Consider the following 24,157-nt stretch of genomic DNA (forward strand, 5'->3'; position numbering starts at 1 on the left):
TAAGCTCTTTCTCTGCAGAATCCCTTTCAAATTTAAAACTGTTCTCACCAAAATAAACCTCCTGAAAGTGTTGTAGACACATTATCCTCTCCCGAGTGAATTAGCACAGCTGTCCTTCCAATCCCCACACACATACTGCTGCCCTGGAAGGCACTTAGAAAAGCTTGCCTCATAAGGGGAATCTTTAAAATATTTACACTGCATTTCTATATTTAGGCTTACTGCTACTGCTATAGTGTCAAGGTTAAAACGATTTTGTTTAGAAATCTGTGAGGAAAGCAAGAAGCAGTAAAGGGAAAGCCACAGAGAGAGCAACCTACAATATTTCTTGAAACTACAATTTCTTAAAGCGGAAAACCAGCAGTAAATAGGTATATTGCAATGGTATAGACTGAGGGCTAGAGGCAGCTTCTCTTTTCACTGTGACCCTGGGCACAAAACCAGCATAATTCCAGATGTCTTAGTAGTGTAAGTTGGAAGCGAAGTTTGCCTTCAGAAGGAAAGATATTAAACAATTTCAGCAGATAAAAAGAGCTTGAGACCTGTGAAAGTGGGAGCAGTAGTTTGTTTTAGTTGCCTCAGGAAAAATTCACTTTATACTTTTGGGTAATGCAAAGCTTTGAAAACCTGAATGTTTAGATGCCTTTTGAGAACTGTAGAGAAACATGCAAGTGTAAACATGCTGCTATTTGTAAGCTCTTTTAACACTGGGAGGAAAAAACAAAATCTAAAGATATCCACCTGCCTGGTAATGGCAATCACATGACGTCTTCTTAATCCCAGAGGTATTTAGGTGTGAATTGAAGCTGATGTACCAAATAAACCCACTTTAGGGAGAAAAATGGTTGATGGTGAAGGTAGGTATAAGTTTGCATAAAGTGGGATTGAGAGCTTGCAAGCTTGAGTAACATGACAAAAATACAGTTTCAGGGAAGTACAGAGTAAAGAAGACACTGAGTCACAGTTCTTACAAGGTAAACAGTACCACCAGGATGTATTTTTAAAACTTATTGTTAGAATTGAATCATAATCATTAAGGTTGGAAAATACCATGAAGATCATCGAGTCTAACCATCAACCTAATACGGACACGTCCACCATGAAACCATGTCCTCATGCACCATATCCACATGGTTTCTGAACACTTTCAAAGATGGCAAGTCCACTGTTGCCCCAGGACCCTGTTCCAGTGCCTGACCACCCCTTCAGTGAAATATTTTTTCCTAATATCCAGTCTACTGCTCCCTTGACAAAAGCGTTTCCACTTGTTCTATCAATACGTCAAGGGAGGGCGTAGTGAGGTGGGGACTGGTCTCTTCTACTGCGTTTGCAATGACAGGACCAGGGGAAACGGCTTCAAACCGAGACGGAGGAGATTCAGATTACAAAGAATCATACAGAATAAGCTGATTGGAAGACACTCAATAGCGTTTCTTCACTATTAGGGTGGCCAGGCATTGGAACAGGTTGCCTAGGGAGGTAGTGAAGTCATGGTCCATGGAGGTGTTCAAAAGGCATCTGGATCTGGCGCTGGATCATACGGGTTCAGAATTACAGTGGTCATGTTGGGTTGAACTAGTGAATCTTACCCTACTCCAGCAAGTTCGCTGCCCCTCGGCCGCGGAACGAACCCTATCGCCCTGTTCCGCACAACCGCCTCCATCCGCGCCCACCGTCCCGCACAACCCAGCCGGAGCCGCGCAGCTCGCGCAGGCGCAGACGTGCCGCGCAAGCGCGGAGCTCACCGGGCGGGCGGCGCTTCCCTGGGGCGGCCGCGGGCTGAGGCAGTCGCGCGGGGGCCTGTGGAGCGGTCCAGCCCCCGCCCAGCCGGGCATTGTTCCCCGCCCGTCTCCGCCGGGAAGTTTCAGCCGCGTCCCGGTCCGCTGCCTGCTGGGTCGGGGAGGGGGGGGGGGGGGGCGCGGTGGGGGCAGGGGCTCGGAGCCCCTTTGTCGCCTCCTCCCCGGCGTGAAGCCGCCGGTGAGGCTCAACATGATGGCGGCCGAGGCCACGGGTGAGGACGGCGGTTCGGGCGCTGTGGCCGGGACAGCGGGAGCTTCCGCGGCCGGGGAGCTGGGGCACTGCCCCGCCTTGTGCCGCAGTCGGGCGCAGGAGCCGCAAGGCCCCTTCCTGGTCGGCGGCGGCCCCCCAGGCGGGCCGGATTTGTGCTCAGTTCTGGGGCTATTGGAGCTGGGCGCGGGGCCAGCCCCTCCAGCGGCCGCTGGGGCGGCCGATCCCGGCTTCCCCCCGCTACCGCCCCCCCCCGTCTTGGCTGGGGGGCTGGGGACAGTGGACGAGGGAGACTCACTGGACGGGCCGGAGTACGAGGAAGAGGAGGTGGCCATTCCGCTCAACGCGCCCCCCACCAATCAGTGAGTACCCACCGTCCCCGCCTCAATCCTTGTGGGGAGTGGGTACCGCGCCGCCGAGCCCCCACAGCTAGCCGGGGAGACTGTGTGTCAAGCTCAGCTGGAAGTCTCGCAGGAGTTTGCGTCCCACTTATTCACCTTCCCTCCTTCCTCCGGTTCCGTTCCAGCAGGAAGTTTGCTTTGCGGGGACCCTGCCCGGGATCTGTGGAGCGCAGCCCACCCGCAAGTCAGGAGAGTGAGCGGCGGCAGCAGGGAGGTCTGACTTCTTCCCCTTCACGGGGAGCTGGTCCTCCGGTACTGAGTGGGATCAGCTTACGGGAAGAAGGCGGCTGAGTTAGTTTTTTGCAAGTTTTCACAGCAGTACTGCAGAGGCTGCCAGGAAGAGTGAGCTATTCTGGTTGTCTTTTAAAAAACTACCTGTTTGGGAGACTTTTCCAGTCACTGGTAGCCCCTTCACGGTAGAGTCATAAACTTAATTTCTGTAAATAGAGTAAAAAACCTATCTATGGCATAAAAGACTTCATTTGCCATGTCATTATTTTGTGGTTCATGGCTTTCTGCTAAAAAAAAAAAGGTAACTTATCTTTTCTATTTCATATAGAAACAGCCAAAGTAATGCCCACTTGTTGGATCTTTATAAAAATTCAGACAGTCTTGAATCGTGGATTAAAAAGGAATTGAAATAATTTCCAATTTTAAAAGTGTCAACAGAGGTATATTTTTATAAATGTTTTAACTGCCTTGCTGCTCAGCCAATTTAAAGTTGTTTTCATATAGGTTATGCTTGGAGAGAGGAGACATTTGGAATAAGCTGTAAACTTATAGTTAGGTTTTACTTTATTTATCTGTACATCAGGTTAATTTGGATTCCTTCAGTACTGGTACTAGAATCTTCCACTAGAGGCAGACTAGTTCTTTGTTTAAGTTGTGTGAAATATAAGATCAGATAATATTATATAGAGTCCATGTAATTAATAAGTACTCTTTATGCAGCCTTTGGATTTCACTGTAGAAATTTCAGGTTTACTCAGGTGTGTGTTAGATTAGAAAATAAACCTTTTCTTCCATGTCCTTATCATATTCTCCCCAATGAAATGGCTTCAGGGGCTTGCATTTTTTCACTAGTATACTTTCTATAAATATGTTGTTCTTGTAGTTCTTGCATGTAGTGGATAATTTAGGGAGTAACATACAGTTGTATTTAAATAGATATATATATATATAGGTCAAAAAGTTAACTAAAATCTGCGTGAAATTTTGGGTTCATTCTTTATAGTCTGTCATAACTTCACTGACAGAGATAACTTTGGCATTATGTTACATGCTCTTACCATTTCAAAAGCCATTGTCATTTTAAGTAGGATATAAAATGATAATAGCCTCTATAACAAGCTTCTCTGAGCTTGTTTTCCAGCAAACAAAAAAGCTCAAGCACAAACCAGACACAATATGAGTTCCTAGTCTTCCAATTTTTAGGCCATAAAGATGTTACAAATGCTTTTTTAAACATGAGTATGCTTTTAAATAGTGTAAAGTTGGCATTCTGGCTTTTGTAGTAAATAATACAAAGAGTAGGGAAATGAAGCACCTGCAGGTTCTGCACTTCCCATAAGCATGTTGTAAATATAGTTTGCTCAGGGAGATCTGGGAAATGTGTCTTCTTTTAGTGTGTATTCTTTAATATTCAAGCAGTGGGAGGATACTAGCATATAAGACCTTCTCTTTATTCACAAACTCAGAATCCCTCAGTAGGGTTGATATTTTTAATCTTTGATCTGGAGTGAAGCTAACTTGAGGCTTGTCTATTCAATGTGTGTGTGGGGGGGGTTTCATTTTTAGGGAGCACAGCAGTGGTGTGTTTATGTTTCAGCTTAATGCTATGTGGGATGCACAGGATACTAGGGAATAAAGTGGGCAACTTTGTGTTTGTTTAGGTCATTTTTTCCCTTGCTTTCTGCCCCATTTGCAGACCTCAGTGACAGAGGCTCAAAGAGCATAAGGAAGTGCCTTTGGATTTAGTGAATGAATGAATGTTGATTCTTTTATGTATTTGATATAAAATCTTAGTTGACAAAATTATTTTCTATCCTGGCGTTGCATTAATGTGGCAGGAGCCGGTTCAATATTGCAGCAAAACTGGCATTTTCATATAGTGTTTTTTGAGCAGTGCTTATCAGTTTGAAATGGAAATCAGTTGAAATCTGAAAGTGATCAACCACACAAAATGAAATAGGCTGTCAAAATACTGTCTGGTTAAAACAAATCTTCCCCAAAGCAGATGTATTCTTACAGCCACTCTTGGAGTTTGTTCAGGTAACGTAATAAGAAAAAACACTGAAGATGAAGACTGGTAGAGAAATACTAAATAAGAATGGATTGCATTAAAGTAGACCGTTTCCTTGATCATAGAGTGAAGTTCTAGTATCTTCACACGAGTATTCAAGATGGCAAGCTTAGAGTTCTGCATTTGTTTCAGTAACTCGTGAAAATTTTTTTTTCTGAATAATTGCAGAAGGCCTTTTTCCAGACTAATGAATTTATCTGTTGCACTGTAAATTATGAGGAAATAATGTTGGTGTGTTCATTTAGGTACTGTATAAAGAAAATGAAATGTGATGTCAATAGATTTTAATGTATGAGGTTTCTATGTTTAGCAGTTAATGAGTTAGCATAGATTATTGTCTCTTTTAGATAATGATTTTCTTCATTAGTTCCTGTTGTACATGGAAGACCACACCTTATTTTTCAAAAGTTGGTGGGTAGTGTACTCTGGGCTGCTTCCGGCTGGATGTGTGGTCTTAGAAGTACTGTCTTAAATGAGCGTTTAAACACAATGAATCAATACTGTACCTAACCTGCTACAGGAAATGAAGCAATTATAAACGGAGTGTGTTAGTTCATAAGTAAATTAAAACTTCAGATAAATAAAACCAGAAGTCAGGCAGCATTTGAAGCCAGAAGCTTGAGGATGATTTTTCAGTAGTTTAGTCAATATTTCTAGTTAACATTAGAAAATGTATTTTTGTTTAAACAGTAACTAGACCTGCTCTTTATTTGGTTTTTATTTTGTGTCATTGATCGAGTCACATAATACCAGTGTGGGACTTTGGCAGTTCATTTTCTAGCCTGCCCCATTGAGAAGTGTAATACTGTGCTGTGTTTTTTCAAGCTTTTTTGTCTGTATGTTCTGTTGTGAAGGGAAGATGAGCACATTTTCTAGTGAGGGCTTAGGTGTCTTCAGTATAGGACTCCGTATTTTGGTTCAAGCATAAATTTGTAAAAATTCCCATTGTAGATTTCCAGTTTCTTTCATATCTTTCTCCCCGAAAAATAAGTGTCTTGTAGTATGTCTTGCTGGTAGGCATAGTAGAAGGGAGGAGAAGGCATCTTGTTTTAACATAGTCTTTGTGCTGCACATAAGAATTTCGGGGTTGTTGCCTCAGTGTCCCTACAGAGTATGGACAATACTAGTACTAAAATGTTCAGTGCTTGATAAAGTTTATACACTTGACCTGCTTTATTTACTTTTATGCATTATTTAAAGACTGAAGGTGGTTTAATTTTTATATAAAATACGTGCTCTATCAGTCTTATTAGTGATAGAGCAGAAAAAGGTTTTTGTTATTGAATTTATATTTATTCTGTTATATTTAAAATATATATAATATATCTATTCTGCGATCAAATTTATATTTCTGTTATATTTAATATATAATAAATAAATATATAATATATCTAATATATTTAAATGTTATTATCTTCAAATCATATTTAGTGCTGAAGATGGTGAGGAGGAATCAGCATGGATTTTTAATAGGAAAATTGTGCTTAACCAATCTAAGAGCCTTCTGTGATGTAGTCATTGAATTAGGGGAGAAAGGGAGAGAGTTTACCATAACTTTAGTAAGGCTTTTGACACTGTCTTCCATAGTCTTCTTACAGACAGTGTTGCTTAGGTAAAAGGACATAAGGTGCATTGAAAACTGGTAGAATGAATGGGAACAGAAGTCCAGATAGAGGCAAATTACTGGGGGTATTCCCTGGGGCGCCTTCGGGGACCAATACTGTGTCTTGCTCTCTTAGCAAGTTCACAGATAATGCAAAACTGAAAGAGGAGCAGCTGAAACACCAGGTAGTTGTGCTGACATCCAGAGTGATGTAGACAGGCTGGAGAATTGGGCTGCGGGAGATCTTGTGTAGTTAGACAAAGGAAACACAGAGCTCTGGCACTAGGGAGTAGTAACCCTAAGCACGTGGTGGGGCTAAACAGCTGGAAAGCAGCTCTGCAGAGAAGCATGTGGGTGTGAGGATGTGAACAAAGCCAGCAGTGTGCCTATGTGGCAAAACTTCACACTTGCTTTTCTCACATGTAAAAAGGAAATACGTAAACAAAGATTTGGTTGTACAGTGTGACATGCTTCCACATGTAATAGCAGCTGCCTCCTTCCATATAGTAAATTCACCATCTACTACATTTTTGTGAATAGCTTGTTTCTTGCACGGGTCTTGTGGTGTTTGGGCTATGTTGGGGGCCAGAAGCCATATAGCTATTCTGTGAACTTGCTAAAAGCATTCCTTCTGACAGTAGAAAGGGCTGGCTGGGCCTAATAGAGCTGGTGTGACTACCTAACATCTCCATGGATCATGGGAAAATATGGGAATCTCTTGTTTGTGTGTGGACCAGAGGTTGCAGCTCTGACTGCAGTACAGCTCATTCCATGCAGTTCATGACTTGACATATGGTTGTCAGCCACTCAGTGTGGTGGTGGTGTGGGCACCATTCTTCTGTGCCACCTGTATGTTGCTTGTGTGGATATAGAGGCTCTTTGTGATGTTGTGTCTTTGTTTTGTCTGCATGCTTTAATTAAATTGTGATAGAGTTGGAGTTTTGAACATGCTGCTTTTGAAATAAACTGGCAGATGGGAGTATTTTCATGCATAATTTTGACAGTTTTCTGAAACATGGAAGCCTTTTACTGCTATTCTCTTAGAAGCAAAATGAAGAACAATTACACAAGTTTCTTAAATCAGTCACGTTAAACAGGTAGTCTCAGAAAAGATCACCTGAATTGTGATCTATAATTGATAGCACATTTTATAGTTAAATCATGTTATAACATATGCTTGCAAGGCTGCTCACTCTCTTTCAGTGCATGATGTAACAGCAACTGCATTGTTAGAGTGCTAGCTGTGATTCAAAATGTAATCGAATTATGTTTGCTCAAAACACAAGGAAAGGAGTAGATTGTCAGCATTTAAAAAAATGCAATGGTAATTTTAGAAATACAGTAGTGTTCCTAGGTAGGATCAGGCAAACAAGCAGAGGTGACTGATGAGAAATTAGAGGTGCCTTGTCTTTGGCAACGATGGAGGATGTATGTCTAAGTAGTAGTGAGTTAGAGTTTTGAGTGTAAGCACTTGTAAGTCACAGTCATTTGGCAACTTATTTATGATAATCTAGGCAGGTTTTTAATGTGGTACCTTCCCATCCAAACTTTTATTCTTTTCATGAGACTTATGGTACACCATACGTAGCAATTCCTTTTCCATCCATTAAGAATCTCTATGGTTGCTTTGGACTGAAAACAATAAACTTGAAGCTGTTTCAATTAAGTTGTAAATATTGACATAGAAACTCAGAGGGAAAGGTGGTTTCCTGTGATGTATTTTTGCAGAAATACTCAGGCTTCACTCAACTGTCTGATTGGAGCTTAAAACCAAAGGCTGTAGTGGTTATTTTATTTCATTTCAGAAATGATGGTAGCCTGTTTATATCCTTCAGTGTTCTGCGCTCTGTTCTCTCATGAAATTAGGAGTATGGCTAGCTCTGTAGTTTACTCATTTCTGTTGTACTTTCTTTGGATAGCACTGACTGTTGGATGGATCTTCCTTTGTAATGCAGCACAAGAGATTTTAAAATCTTTCATTAGTGCTCGTTAAATTAGTCAATATCCTTAAATGAGATTGAGCACTGCAGTTTTGTAAAACAGTGTTTACTGTTTACGATCAAAGTCCTTGAAGATTACAATGGCAAGTTGCAGAATGTATCTTTCTATAATACTGAAAACTGGTGATAGCAGGATGGGTTATAAGACATTGATTCTGATGGTGATGTTTTTCAGTGCTCCTAGATTGTATGTTATGAGAATAAATGGTTTTTATGTATTGAAACTGCTCTTTGAAAAAATGCAGTTATTTCTTGACAACCATTTTGCATACTCTAAAGATATTATACAAGCTGGCACTTAAGTATGTATCCTATTTTTTTAAAGATGTGTAAAATCTACAGAGGTTTCCTGAGAATATCACTTGAGCTGTTTTCTCATATCATTGCTCAATATTGACTGCTTTACTGTCGTTTGCATTAAATTTAGTGTTAATATTTATTTCTGCGGCTAGTACTATAGAGTAATTTGGTACATTACACTAATGCAGAATGAACAGTAAAATACAGTGGTTTTTTGCCATCAGACGTTAACATTTTATATGTTGCCTCAGTGACACTGAATTTAATTGCACTCAGAAGTTAATATTTTTATTTCAGAAAACAAACCTTTCCTTATATGCTTTACCAGGTAATAAATATCTTCTGGTACACTTGATATAAAAGTATTGAATGGCTCAAAATATAGCCTGTTCAGTGTTAGAGGATGTGATCTCCAATATGTGGCATATACCTATATAAAATATATAAAATATATAAAATATATAAAATATATAAAATATATAAAATATATATATTAAAAAAATATATAGCCATCACCAGCAAGGAGGGTGTCTTTTTTGTTTGAGGCTTCTGGACTGAGAATTGTGGCACGTAAATTTGTGCCATTGTTGTTAGAAATCCTGGTCCCTTACAGAAAAATCCTTTTATTTGCATATGATCCTGCCTTTCTGTTTATTCTGTAAATATTTTTTTTGTAATTTGCGTTCTTATTGAGACTCCCACTTCTTCATTTGGAAATTGTGCCTTTCTTTAAATTTGGCATTTTAATGCAATGTGTCTCTCAATAGAACTAAGATTATTTTCCTCAAGTGGATGATAAATAGGAACAAACAAAAGCTCAATGAGCCTGTTATTAGTCTAAAATAGATTTCATGAAATGGAATGTTGGTTTCTTCATCAGGGAAGTTTCTTGGGTCTCTGAGGAGTTATATACTTCATGAAAGTCACTCTATCCCGGAAAGCAATGCCCAGTTTAGACGTGTTGGGAGCAGACTCACTCAGGTTTCAGGTGTGCTGTGCATACTGACACATAGAATATTTATTTCTACTTACTTGATAATCAACTGTCTTCGCTTTGATTCATTTCCTAAAAGACCCTCCTCATCAAGAAGGCATGACCACTTCTTTGTGGCTGTCTTTGAACGACAGATTTCTGTTCATGAATGAAGCTGCTTTGCTCTGGAATGGAATGACACAGGTTCTTGCTAATATAACTGGGTCTGCAGCAGTTGCAAGTTTTAAATGTTGTACAGACACAACAGTGCTTCTACTGGTTTAGCTTGTTTTGATCAGGGTGAGGAACAGAAGCAAAGGGGAGCAATACTAGCAAGCACCCAGTTTTGTCAGGTTGAACAGTATTTATGCTTGTGCTGCTCCTACTGGTGAAATGGTGTTTTTTGGTTTGGTTTATCAAGGTTTTGTTCTTATAAAAGCTCCCAAAGCTTTTGTTTCCATTTTGTAGGAAAAAAAAATGCTATTGTTCAGATTTTATCAACAGATCAGCTTTTAATTTTATGTTTTTTGAAGCTGTATGCTGTGAAATATTTGATATTTTTGCATATATTAGTTCAAGAGATCATTTACATATCTTCTAAATTGCATGTTTGCGAATCTTAGAAAACAGTCTGAACAGTTAGAACTAAATGGTATGTGATCTAAAGTGGTGAAGGATTTTAATTGTCTAAAACACTGGCTGTTTTGAAGCTGACAATTTCTGAGTGTAAAAATTAAAGTTTTAGTAAAGCAAAATTAGGTGGAAGAGCTAATGAATTTTTGCAATATATAGCTCTGAAACATGCTGTGGCTTGGTGAAGGTGATGAGAGCAATGGCTGTCTTTGAAAACTGCTCTCTATCGCTACTTTCTTAAAAAAAAAGTTATTCTTGATCATTTCAAGTAGAACAAGTGTTCTGACAAAGGCTGTATAAATAAACTGAGAAGGGTGATTGAATGCTTGAATGGCAACAGTAGATTAAAGATTTCCTTTGTCATATTTTGCAGTCTGTTATTTGCCATGTATCAGCACTCACTTTTGATTGAGAGACTGCACATCGTGATTAGGAATGGTGATTTTAAGGCTGGATGGTGGCCTGGTGACTGCTGTCCAGTTCTTTACTGGCTTTGCTGCAGCAGCATCACTGTCAGCTGAAGAACAGTCTGATAGAATTCACTTCTCTGTTTGTGCTTTTAAAATACCGAGCCTGAACTGACATCTTTGTAGGTTTAAAATGCAATAGTCTTCCAAGTTGGGTCAGTCACCTTGGTTTCTCTTTTTTTAAAGTAAAGAAATTAGGGAGGAGATAAAAACTATGGTATGTGTAGAATCTGCCTCTTAGGGTTGTTCCTTGGGAAAAGTAGGTTATCTGAAAAACTCTGCTGTGTTAAAAATACTGTTTATTGGAAATAAGTCAACTAGGAGGTTGAAGTTGTAACAATGTGATAGACAAAGTCTTGGAGTTATATGGCTTTTGACTGAAAGATTTTCTTCCTTTCATGGGTCTATTTTCTGAAAGTAAATGGAACCCTTAAGTTGTTAGGATGCCCATTGTTACTCTTTTTTCAGGTGGTATCATGGAAAACTTGACAGAACAATTGCTGAAGAACGTCTTCGACAAGCAGGAAAACCTGGAAGTTATCTTATTCGAGAGAGTGATCGGAGACCAGGTTCATTTGTGCTTTCATTCCTTAGTAAAACAAATGTCAATCATTTTAGGTGAGAATTAAGTGTTTTATTTTGAATACTGTGATCTACTTTTTGTTTCAGAACACAATAAAATGACCAATGATTGCATTATAATGCAATATTTTTGACTCCTGGTGCTTTCATTGTACAGCTTTTTACTCGTATTTGATTGTTTTAAATCATGCTACTTTAAAATTACTTTGTAGGGTGAAGAACTGAAGTGTGAGGAAACCAAAAATATCTGGATAGCGAAGCTTGCCTAAAGTGGTTTGAATAGACTTAAAGCACCATGCAGGTTTCATTAGTCAGTGAAGGAGATTGTTTTGTGCCTGTTCTTTAGTAATCATTGTAGTTATCACAGTTAAAGTGCTAGCACGTCTGGTTGCTTGCTTAATTTTGAGGGGAAAAAAGCCCACCCAAAACAAACACCTCCCCCAAACAAACAAAAAAACTCCAAACAAACAAACAAACAAGCCACAAAAAAATCCCAAAGCAAAAAACACCAATAGATTATATGTTTGGTAATTGAAAGATTTGCTGGAAACAGCTTTCAGTTCATGTCCTGAGCATGCAGTGCTATATGCTTATGAGCTTGGATTTAATATCTGAAGATTCATCTTTGTATGCATTTTATATTACTTCTTGGGAGAAACAATTCAAATTATGCATTAACTACTGAAATCGTTATGTGAGCTTTTTCCCATTAGATATAAAATTTTTTAATTGAGTTTCAGGAGATACTTTGATGATTCCAAAGTAATTTTTTAACTTTTAATATGGATGCCAAACTAACTGTAACAAAATGACTAATTTTTGATGGTGTTTGTTTTCTGCATTGTATAGTTTCGAAGTGTAATAATTTTTTGTTAAAGTACTTTGCTACTTAGTTCATGTTATGCCTATTATAAAAGGTGTATGTTGTGCATGATACAAGTAATAATGCTGTTGTGTAGTAGTGCATTATTTCAGTTTTCTAGGATGTTCACACTTACTTTTAAAAAAAAATTTCATGTAGTTCTGACAAATGTACTGTCTTTTTCTGTTAATCAGCACTTTCTTTAGATAAAAAACCGGTGGCTCATAAAATATATGTATGAATATTTTGGATAACATATTCATTAGGTTTATTTACATGTTTACAGAGAATCTGTAATACTGCATTTTGCTGAATATAGGCGCTTTTTAAAGAATTAAACATGACGCTAATCTCCTTTTCTTCAAAAAAAGTAGCAAAATTTTTTCTAATGTCAAGCTTCTGTTTTTTTATTAACAGGATTATTGCCATGTGTGGAGACTATTACATTGGTGGGCGTCGCTTTGCTTCACTCTCAGACCTGATTGGTTATTACAGTCATGTGTCCTGCCTGCTGAAAGGGGAAAAGCTCTTCTTTCCAGTCGCACCTCCAGAGGCAAGTGAAAAAAAAAATTCCTGAAGATTAACTTACTTAAATGTTTGTAACTTTAATCACTATTCAAAATTTTCTTTGGGAAAACAATTTTAGAAAGTTTCCTGTTGTTTTGCATAGGCATACGTGGAATTATAGGCAGTATAAAAATGCATTTTTACTGATACAAAGACATTATGAAAAAAGATTTGCTATGTAATAAAAATACATAATGAAGACTATAGAGGTATTGCAGTTATTGCACAGTGTAGTAACATCATTTTAAGTAGACAGTGAAAAACAAGACAATACTGAGCTCTTGTAATAAAGAGCACTGTTACAGTGTACCCTTCACTGTTCTGTCACATTTTGGATATCTAACAATAGTTTCAAAATGCATCCTGTAGATAACCAAGGTTTCTTTCACATGCCCCATCCTTAAAAAACCAAAAGTAATTGAAATGAAAAAAACCACTGCAAAATATCCCCTCTACCAAAACCTGAATAAAGATGTTTCTGAATGTTAAAATTTGGGACATTATTTCCACTCAAAATGAAAAATAATTTAAAGGAAGTGCTCTTAGTCAGCAAATTACACATTTCTAGCTGACAGTGGTTTTTAGCTTTGGAAATAAAATACTGGCAAAGTGGATATAAGTGGTGTTCTTTGCCTCAGAATAGGATAAGGCTGGGGAGAAAGATTCTACAGTATAGAATATACAGTACAGAGTATAGAGAAAAAACCGTTGCTCTTTTTTAAACTGTAGCCTGTGGAAGACAGAAGGAGAGTTCGAGCAATTCTACCTTACACCAAAGTGCCAGAAACTGATGAAATAAGGTATGTTTGAGTAATAGTAGTAGCTTTGAAATTCTCGAGAGTATACATAAATAGTAATAATTCAGGTAGGTGTTCATATGCAAGTATTTTCCAGTTGCATCTTCAACTTGACACAGTTAGATTAGCAGATAATATCTCTCTGTTCTTTGGTTGGAAATAAGAATAAGACATTTTGTTCTTGGCATATTTGTTCGTATTAATTGAACGGAAGGTACATAAAGGTACATAGAATTAAATGTTATAATTTTGAAATATGTTTTCTAAAGCCCTAGATTTTTTCCAAAAGGATAAATTTATGAGTCAAAGAATTCTGTATGGAAATGCCTTATCTGAGCATGTGAAAGAAATGAGCTAGGCTTTTTTCTGAACTGCCACAGAACTATTAAATGTGTAGCTGAGGGAAACAATTCAAATCATTAGAAAGAGAAAGTGGGCCTTGATTACTTACAAATGTAAGAATGGAAGAAGTATCTTTCAAGAGAAGACAATTTTCTGGTTACTTGGGATTGATACTGCTTTCTTGAGATCATTCTTTTCTAGATTAAAAAATAGGAAGATTTGAAAGTGATTTGTGGTGATTTCTAATCTCTCTAATGAGACAGATTTCATAAGCTGATGTAATACACCAGTTGAATTGGGAATTTTCTTAGGTTTAGGATCATTATCTTAAAATGTAGAGAAAAGTATGAAGAGCTTTTATCCTCATTTGGATGGAAATTTATTCCAGAACTCACAGTCCAGTCTGATCCTTTAAAGGATGATATGAGGATGTTTATTTTTGTAATTATGTGATTTACTAAAGTGATAGACTGTGAAGGGGCTCTCTAATGGCACATTGCAACTAAGGCTTCCTACTCTCTGTGAGAACAACAAAAAAAAAAAGAATCGTTTACATGTCTTATTGCACCTATCAGCTTAAGAGGAAATAGCATTTTATTGTTTGCTATCATAACAAAACTTAGAGGCAATTAAACCTTTTCTTCCTCTTTTAGGATGGGGAAAAAAGGTTCAGTTGTTGTTCGCTGAAATGCAAAGTTGGTGTTTGTGTTTTGATGTCTGTATGGCTAAAATAGTTCTGTTCATGGCATAGCTGAGACCAGAGTTCTCAAGTTTGTTCTAGATTGAATTAATATGCTCTTGAAGAAATTATGTATTTCAGAGAATATTGACTTAGAATTTTAATATCATAGTAAACATTTCTTAAGTTTGACGTATTACTGAGTTAATTTCAACATGTCTTCCATGCAGTAGCTATGCAGTGATGGAGGGTGCTTTTGTTGTTTGTCACCTGTAAAAGCTGAATAGCAGATGAATTTATTCTTTGTTTTCGATAGTGGTTTGTTGTGTTTTGTTTTTTCTGTTAGCTTACTTCAATTGAGAGCCATGCCATAGACATTGCTATGAAATTTTGAATTGAAATGGTAGTTAATGAGCATCTCTCTTTATTTTTTTCTGTGCCTTGATGCATTGTGAGACATGGTCAAAAATTCTGTGCTGCAGTGAAAGGTTTTCATGTGACCTGAGTTTGTTCTTAACATTTAAGGAGTAACTTACACTAGTCTTTCAGAAATGAAAACTCCCTTAGACCAGGTGCTAGGTCCTGCACTTTGGACACAGTAAACCCTCTGCAGAGCTAGAAAGCTTCCCAATGGAAATGGACCTGGGGGTTCTGGTCAGCAGCTGGCCAAGAGAGTCAATGGCATCCTCACTTGGATCAGCAGTGGTGTAGCCAGTGGGACTAAGAAAGTGATTTTTTTCCCTGTGCTCAATGCTTGTGAGGCCACACCTAGAGTACTATGTCCTGTTCTGGGCCATTCAACTCAGGAAAGGGTCCTGGAGTGCGTCCAGTGAAGAGTAATGGAACTGGTAAAGTGTCTGGAGTACAAGTCCTATTAGGACTGGCTGCAGGGCCTCAGTCTGGAGAAAAGGAGTCTCAAGGCAGATCTCATTGCTCTGTACAACTCCCTGAAAGAAGCATGTAGTCAGGTAGGGTTCAGTCTCTTCTGCCTGGCAACCAGTGGCAGGATAAGAGGACGTAGTCTTAAATTCTGCTTTAGTCTACAGGGTGGCTTTAGGCTGGACATTAGGGGAAAATTTTTCACAGAAAGGGTGATTAGACATTGAAATGCTGCCAATGGATGTGGTGGAATCACTGTCTTGGAAGGTGTTTATGGAAAGACTGGATGTTGCACTTAGTGCCATTGTCTGGTTGACATGTGGTATTTGGTAGTAGGTTGGACTCAATAATATCAGAAGTAATTTCCAACCTGTTTGATTCTGTGATTCTGGTTCTGAATGTTAATGCTTGTTATGCTTGTAGCTAATTGCATGGCATCTGTGGTAACTGCTCTGTATTCTCTTTGCATCACTTGTCTTCGTATGTGAGAACATAATGAATAGGTATTCCACAACTTACATTATGCAAGGTAATTTTTCAATGAAAGGAATATTATTTTCTTATAGACTGCTAAGGGTTATTTTATTTGTTGCATATTTGATCTCTCTTGATAAAAGAAAAATATTACTGTATTTTAATATTGCTGTGTTATTTTTGTTTTATACATTAGCACACTTTGAAGTTGACAGCACTGAAGATATATTAGATACCAAACAAAGATCAAAATTATGAAAACTTGTATATAGTAGCCACTTAACTATGAGGAAAAATACACATGTGCTTGGAATATCAGTTCCTGCATTTTTTACAAACAGGTTTTCCCAAATATTTTATGGAAATTATACTCAAGAATTCATTGTGTTCATTAAACTTTATATTATGATTGTATCTCTGATTTAAATCTTGCTGTAACCCTCTTCAGTTTCCTTAAAGGAGACATGTTTATTGTCCATAATGAATTGGAAGATGGCTGGATGTGGGTTACAAACCTACGGACAGATGAACAAGGTCTTATTGTGGAAGACCTGGTAGAAGAAGTGGTAAGTAATTTTTGTATTCAAATTTCTTAAATGAATGGGATTTTTTATGAAATAATACTGAACAAAAACTAGTGACATTTAATTGCCTGTTTTCTAATTATGTACTTTTCTGAACCTTGTAAATTCATCTAGTAGCTCTAAAAAACTAAAACAAACCTGTAAGCATAGTTTATTATCAAAAAATGTTGATTCATGTGTTGTTCAAAGATAAGTGCAAATGAATGGTACTCTAAATTTACTAGGCATTTTCCTAAAATCTACTGTCCTGGTGAAGAATCATTCAATTGCATTTCTTTTTTGCAATTGCCCTGAAATGTTCACTAACTCAACAGAATGTAATTTTGCATTGTGGTAGGTCTTTCTCTTTATTCTAGGATGAAATTTGGGTTAAAAATTTATTGGTGAGAATTAAAAAAAAAAAGATTCTTTTATAATATCTTACACAGTATGTATGTTTTGCCATTAGCAGTGTTGCTTGAGATGCTTCTCATAGATGACCTGTGTCAGGATGAGAATAGCTAAACTGAAGTGACAGTACTAGACTGTTGATCTGTAGACTGATAGGTCAGTGGTAATTTAATGTTAGGAAGGCTGAGAAGGTTGAAACTTTTTATAAAGTTACCACCTCTAAAGGATTTGGATCATGAGTGAAGTAATCATCAGAAATAACATTTTTGCTGGATTTTCACCTAATGAATGAAGAGGAAAGCTTTTCATAGAGCTGCAGTAAGTCTTTTAGGTAAAAAATGCCTCAGATGTCTAAATGTCATTCTTTTTCTATAGAAGATCTTAACTCATGATATTTTTTTTTTTAATTGAGTTGTACTGTTGTCATTCACTTGATACGTTAATTTTCTCATAGGGAAGAGAAGAAGATCCCCATGAAGGCAAAATGTAAGGATTTTTGTTTTGTTGTTTGAAAGCAATCATAACTGTTTGTCAAGTTCTACTGTGAGATTTCTAAGTTTTTGAAAAAGTGACCAAAGAGTTTTATTTTTTAATCTGAAGACTTCTTTATATACTAGCTGCTGCAGATGCAGAGATAATTAATGTGAAAAAGTCCTGTAATGGACTTTTGGTAGAATTACCATCTACCAGGGATTTAGAAGGTGTGTAGGTGGGGCACTTGGGGACATTGGTTTAGTGATGGCCTTGGGAGTGCTATGTTAAGGATTGGACATGATGATCTTAACTGTATTTTCCAATGCAAAGGATTCTGTGTTTGCACGATTCTGTGATTCTTACAATGCTTAAAGTTTGAAGAAAAAGTCACAAGACTGTAAGTTTCTGATTTGCTTAAATACTTAAAAAAAATTTAAAAATTCAATTTAGAATCAGCAGTGTCTTGATATGTCGGTCTGTTAATAGATTACATTCACAAATGAGGATGAGTGGCAGAGAGTTGTGAAAAATGTCTAGTGCTTTGATGACTTATCTGATGTCCTCATTTGTTTGTCATATTGGTGCTTCCTGTTTTTTTGCCATTTCCCACTTTCCAAGAGGCTGGTGGCAGAAGGAGGCATTTCAGTGGTCTGTTTGGTTTACTGTGTTCTGCTAGTCAGTTTGGCAGTATGGATGTCTTCAAATGTGGAAATTTCATATTTGGAAAGTAGCTTATAGGGGATATGTGGAGCTTTGATTCTGTCTTTCAGCTGTTTACCTTTCAGAGGAATCCATATTAGTATCTGAAGGTAGTATAGAAAGAAAGCCAGAAACTGGGGTCTTTTTTATAAAAGCACTGTATCTTTAGCATTCCTTTAAATACAGATATTAAGTTGTAGCATGTCAAGCTTTTCTGAATAGTGGTAATTATCATGCCAAAACTAGACAGGGGCTATGAACTTTTGTGGGGTACTACTCTGAGACAAGACTCTGGGTAAGTACAAGGTGTGAGATCAAAGCAGTTTATATTTGTTAATCTTAACAAAGCTAGATTTTGTTTCCACAGTTCTGGCAAATTTGAGTTTGAGGTTTTCTGTGCATAACTTCTTGTTTGAGCTTCAGATTTCATGATTCTAGTACATTGCTGTATGATTTCAAATAATGCCTATCAAATTACCTACTTTTTGGACAATTCATATCAGTCTCTGAACTCACTTGTATTTGAACATCAGCTCCACGTGTTTTATTGAAGTAATTTGTTCATATACCTATTAGTGTTAGTGTTTTCATGTTGTTGGGAGGAGAGAATCATTAAGTAGCATGGACATTGATTGTCTCATCTATATATATTGGCTCTTTTAAAATAAAGATTAATTCATCAGTGCCAGAGCCTTGGATGTCAGCATAACCAAAAAAGAGAGCTGGTAGTCTTGCTTTCTAATTTTTCGCTTCATCTTTGTTAAGATGGTTCCATGGGAAGATCTCCAAACAAGAAGCTTACAATTTGCTGATGACAGGTATGTGTATTTCTGGTGTGAAATACAGTGATAGTGAAATGGCACAAGGTGATCCTGCTAATATTAAACTATGGCAAAACTTCCTTTTATGTCTGAACATAAATGAGTGTTTTAGATTCTCCAATCCCTCTGGGTGCTACCTCAGTAGAATACTACATTGGATGGAGACTTTCATGGCTATCAGTACTGAGTACGTTCTCAAGTAAAGTTAATCTAATAATTTTTTATTTAATTAATTTTTTAATTGTTATATGTGGAGTCAATTATTTTGCTTTCATAAAGCAAGTATTTCTTTAAATGAAAACAGTAATTCTGACCCATATTGTTTAATACTCCACTTTGAATACTGGCACAGAGATTTGAAAATGTCGTCAAACTTTTTTTGTATGATCTTTTAGAGATGGCAAAGATGTGGCTAAGTTGCCGGCTACAGCTGAACCATTTCTCGTTAATTTTGTTGGTTTAGTACTAGTTCTTCTAGTTTGAGACCACTACTGGAATTTACCTTTATAGGGTTTGTGTCTCTTCAAGTGTGCAGTTCTTTCTAGTTTATGTAGAAATAGATTTTATAAGGGTTTACATATATCACTAAGAAAAACATCACTGTTATGATGTCTTTTCAGTTGGTCAGGTGTGCAGTTTTCTTGTGAGGCCTTCAGATAATACTCCTGGTGATTATTCACTTTATTTCCGGACCAGTGAAAATATTCAGCGTTTTAAAATATGTCCAACATCAAACAATCAGTTTATGATGGGAGGCAGATACTATAATAGGTGAGTTCTTGTTGCAGAAGGAATTATGCATATTTTGCGTTTGCATAACTTGCTCCTGATAATTATTTACTACTATGATTTTAAGACTGTGGTTTCCTTTATACTAAATATTTTCTCTGATTTCCATGCTAGTTACTTCTAACTGAGCAGATTCTTACAGCTTAAATAACCTAAGTGTAACTTATTTCTCTTGAAGTATTTGTACTTGTTCTGCCAATCAGTTGCTTCACTCTGTAAATTGTGGTTTGAATGGATCATGTGGATCCATAAATTGTGTCTGTAATTAAGAGATTACTTTATTTGAAGCAGCTTGGAGGTTTCTACATGCGTTCTTGTCTGTTTGAAAAGGGGTAAATAAAAATCCTGATTTTATCTGAGACAGTCAATGGAGTTTTCAAATAATAGAAATGGGTATTTACAAGAAAGGGGAAAAATGCCTTAGTTGTTGAAAAAATTACTAAATTACCTTGAAATATGTGCATAGTACTTGGAGTAGAAATATTGATCAGTTCATTTAGAATGAACAAACCTAAGATGCATTTCTTCTTGGTGCAAAATAGTAGTAATTTGTACAAAACAGAAAGAGAAATAATGAGGTCTTCCCATTTTATGGGAGAAGCTATCAGTACACCTGCATCTTTGATAGTATTTTTTAGAGTTATTGTATCTGGAAGAATTTTCAGCACTGAAAACTCACCTTCCTCCTTAAACAGAGGTCATTGCCTGCCTTAAAAAAATCAGCATTTTTCCAGTCCTGCTCACCTAGAACCAAGGGCATTCTTACCGCAATAGAGAATTTTTGTCACTTCTAGATTTAGTGAATAGATTTAGTAGAGATTTAGAGTAGAGATTTAGCAGTACATCTGAGAGAATGTCATGGTCTTCTTACTAAGTTCAGTGGACTTTTTCAAATATGACTTCATTCACATGATGCTGTGAGGCTAAATAATTGGATCCTTATGAGCCTGTGCCCATTTCACACCCAGGCTGCTTGAATACTTTCTTCATTAATCAGTCTGGCCTCCAGCCATCCTTACTGTAGGCTAGCTGCAGGGGTCAGCCTTTCATGAAGGTAAATGCCAATTTCTAGTTGCATGGTGTAGGAGGAGAATCATAGGCCAGGAGCCTGCCACCCTTGGTGATGTGCAATTAATTATCAAGTTAGCAGAACTCTTATTAGTCTCAAATGGGTTTGTAGCATTAAATAGTACACTTTAAGAAAGATACTAGCTTGTTATTGCTTGAGATTACTTTATAATAGAGTGGTGGATTCACTTGGTGTGTAGATTACATTTGTCTGAAAGATTTTCTATGCAGCCAAGCAGAAAACAAGATTTTAAAGTTAAGCAGTAATAAATTATGACAAAGTGCTTTAAGAATTTATTTTAGTGTTTTGGTATGTAGTTTTCCAGAGATCTTCCTTAGTGTCAAAGAAAATCTTTGTTTTTGTTATATGTTTGGGAGAATTATCACTGTACTCCTAAGGTGATATTCAGTTCAAATTTCTGTGTGTACAAGGTTGGAAGTTCAAACATATAATGAACGCAGCCCTTAGGTACTCCATCAAGGCTTGGAGTCCTAGTCCAAATGTTATGTTAACTACAGAAGGAGTTTTTAAATACAACTGACTTTAATCTTCGGCCCATATTACAAAATTGCAGAAATTTTGCAGGCGCCTGCTCCTTACATTGAGGAACTCCTAATGGCATTTGTAATCATAGAAGCAGATGTTGCATTGGAGGTCGAGGTATTCCTGATTTGATGAGTGAGCAAATTCATATAGTGCTGTTTGATTGATTAGAAAATGTTGGTAGTACCTATTCAACCTGTGAAATGTAATGACTGAGTCACTGTTTTTTGTAGTGTAACACAGTTGAAATTCTTAGGTAGAAAACAGCATATGCAGACAGCATCTCAGTAAAAATTGAAATTATTATTCGATTTCATTAAAACTGAAAGAAACATTAATCTCATTTTATGTATGTGAAAAATCAAAATACTCGTGGGAGGGTAATTTTATCAAGTTTGCCTAGTTCATAGCTTCAGAATGAAATAGAAAAGCCAACCCAGATAACTTGATATAGCTTTATTTAGACATTTTTGAGATTTTTTTACCGTATCAGCTATTGTTCCTGCGTTGCACACATGCCTTATTTGTATCTTTGCACACACAGCTGAGTATGCATGAACTGAGACGTCGCACGGAGTATATTTTTATCTATTTAATTACTTAGCTCTTTTTCTAGATGGATATTTGCATGTAAATGATTAATTTCTGTTGATGTCCCTGTTGCTGTTCTTTATTACAGTGTAAATTTCAGTAGTGTGAAAATAAATTAGAGCAATTTAAATGCCTAGAATTTCAGCTTGTATCTGTCACTACTTCTCTCCTGAGTCTTCCAAGTGCAATTGCAGTCTGAATCTGATGACTAGAATGAGTGCATCCCTGTAGAGGAGTGCTACTGACATGAGTATTTAAAAGGATAGCTCAGTGATGTCCAGTTGTAGTCTGTGTAAGTCCTGCTACCAACCTTTTCTGTTTTTTATTCCTGTCCTCCTAGAAGGGGATTGAACTTGACACGGAGTATGTCCCATTCGACTTAGCTAATTACTCTAGGACTTGGAAAATTATTGCCAATGAAATAGCAGTTTTTCAGCCTGGTTGGAAAGCAGGTAATGCACGTGTACTAACTGAATGTGGAAAGTGCCGTGTCCTCATTTGACATTTTAAACAAGTCACTGAAATATTTTGGAGAGTTTAGGAATAATAGACTTTGAATACAGTTTTGTGAACTTTCTTGACTTCAGTATATTAGTAAATCCTCATTCCTTTCAAATAAGATTATGATGATTAACAGTTGATTTAATTAAAACTTTGAAGGAACGTTTTCTATGGTTTTATGGAAAAGCAGATTCTCAAACGGTGGAAAAATTAATGTGTTTAACATTTCAGTATTCTTTTTCTTATTGGAACAGTATTGCTGACATCATTGAGCACTACAGAAAAGAGCAGATCGTTGAAGGATATTACTTAAAAGATCCTGTTCCAATGCAGGTAGGATTTAATCTCTGAGCCTTTGATGTTGAAGTCACAGACTGAATCTCTATCAAATCAATTTATGAATTAAATTACAGCAGAAATAGCAGTGGTAGTTAAACAGCATCATCTCCGGTAGTCAGTCATCAACAGTTTTAATGTTTTCAGCTCATCTGTTTCTTTTGTTTTATCCTCAAATACATACGCTTACTGAAGAATTGCTTGTAGGCAACAGGAAGTATCGTCAGTTCCGTCTATACTGTGCGGTGTTCGACCTCTACTCTAAGCCCCTAGCTCCTGGGCTCATGCTTTGATTTAGTCCCATATTAAGGGGAACTGGTCTGCCCTTCTCTCTTCTGTGTCTGGGGTTTTTCTTCTGTCACAGGAAACCTATACACACTGAAAAGCTTCAGGAGTGATTGCAGGGCCTGGACTGCAGCACTTGTTCCGAAGCTCACTTGCCCCATAGCAGAAGTTGATTCTAAGAGATCACCAGTAGTAAGCATACCACATCATTTAGCTTTTCATGAGCTTATAGGTAATTATAAAATTTACGTACCTATTCTTTTCTTTTTCTGTGCCCAAGCTTTCCTGTTTCAGTGGAAATCAGAAATTTGCTCCTCTTGTCCCCCTTAAAGAGATTTGCAGTCATCTTTGTAGCATCTTTTTTAATAATATGGGAGCATTTCTTCTGTTCACCAAGCTAAGCGCACAGAAGCTGATCCTGTCTCTTTGTAATGTTTTCATAGTTGTCTTGCTGTTGCTAGTTTTGGTGTGAACTCACCTTTCTTGAACATGTACCAGAAGAATTTAGAGTAGTACCATGTTATGCATAATTCCCTTTCCCTCTGGAAAGCACTTAACAGATATACATGTAATTTTCTGTGGTGGGTTGACCCTGGTGAGCTGCTAAGGATCTGCACCTTTGTTTGCTCATTCCTTATTCTTGTGGAATGGGGCAAAAGCGAAAAAATTCCTGGGTTGAGATAAATACTGTTTTATAAGCAAAGGAAAGGGTGATACAAAGCCAAACACTCAGCACCTCTCACAAGTAGACTAATGCCCAGATGTTCTCTGAGACCTCCCTGTGCCCACATGCGTATTGCTAATCCTGATGTTACATGACAGGGAATATCCCTCTGATAAATTGGCATCATCTGTCCTGGCTATCTGTGTTCCCAGCCTATTGTCCAGCAAGCCACCTCACTGAGGAAGGGGGCAGAGTGGGAAATGGAGGGTCTTGAGGTTATGCAGGTACTGATCAACAAAAGCCAGAACACTGGTATGTTACCAATACCATTACAAAACCAAAACTCAGCACCTTAGGGGCTGCCATTACAGATGTTAAGTCCATCCTTGTGAGACCAGTATGTTAGCATAGTCAACAGTTCACAGCCCAGTCCTCCAATGAGTGACTCAGCTGTTCACATCTCATTTTCTTAAGTATCAACAGGTGTAACCGCTGTGTTTCACTAAGAGACACATTCCTTGTTATTGCAATCTTTCCTATACT

The 24,157-nt window shown here is 37.5% G+C and overlaps 1 protein-coding gene across 4 annotated transcripts in view; it reads left to right on the forward strand.

Moving 5' to 3' along the window:
- Nucleotides 1-1,950: 1,950 nt before the first annotated feature.
- RASA1 (RAS p21 protein activator 1) overlaps nucleotides 1,951-24,157 on the forward strand; it is a 45,654-nt gene continuing 23,447 nt past the window's right edge. For 2 of the 4 annotated variants that reach the window (XM_084225784.1, XM_084225785.1), the window contains exons 1-9: nucleotides 1,951-2,369; nucleotides 11,155-11,304; nucleotides 12,548-12,683; nucleotides 13,427-13,497; nucleotides 16,317-16,434; nucleotides 17,297-17,328; nucleotides 18,781-18,833; nucleotides 19,457-19,607; nucleotides 22,584-22,662. In XM_084225784.1, coding sequence (XP_084081910.1) covers nucleotides 1,990-2,369; nucleotides 11,155-11,304; nucleotides 12,548-12,683; nucleotides 13,427-13,497; nucleotides 16,317-16,434; nucleotides 17,297-17,328; nucleotides 18,781-18,833; nucleotides 19,457-19,607; nucleotides 22,584-22,662 — 1,170 coding nt within the window. In that variant the 5' untranslated portion in view covers nucleotides 1,951-1,989. Of the gene's footprint in view, nucleotides 2,370-11,154; nucleotides 11,305-11,480; nucleotides 11,579-12,547; nucleotides 12,684-13,426; nucleotides 13,498-16,316; nucleotides 16,435-17,296; nucleotides 17,329-18,780; nucleotides 18,834-19,456; nucleotides 19,608-22,583; nucleotides 22,663-24,157 lie in introns of those variants that run through there. The other 2 variants (XM_084225786.1, XM_084225787.1) reach the window with 2 other exon arrangements.

Source organism: Fringilla coelebs, assembly GCF_963513975.1.
Source record: "Fringilla coelebs genome assembly, chromosome: Z".
In the NCBI taxonomy this organism is placed as follows: domain Eukaryota; kingdom Metazoa; phylum Chordata; class Aves; order Passeriformes; family Fringillidae; genus Fringilla; species Fringilla coelebs.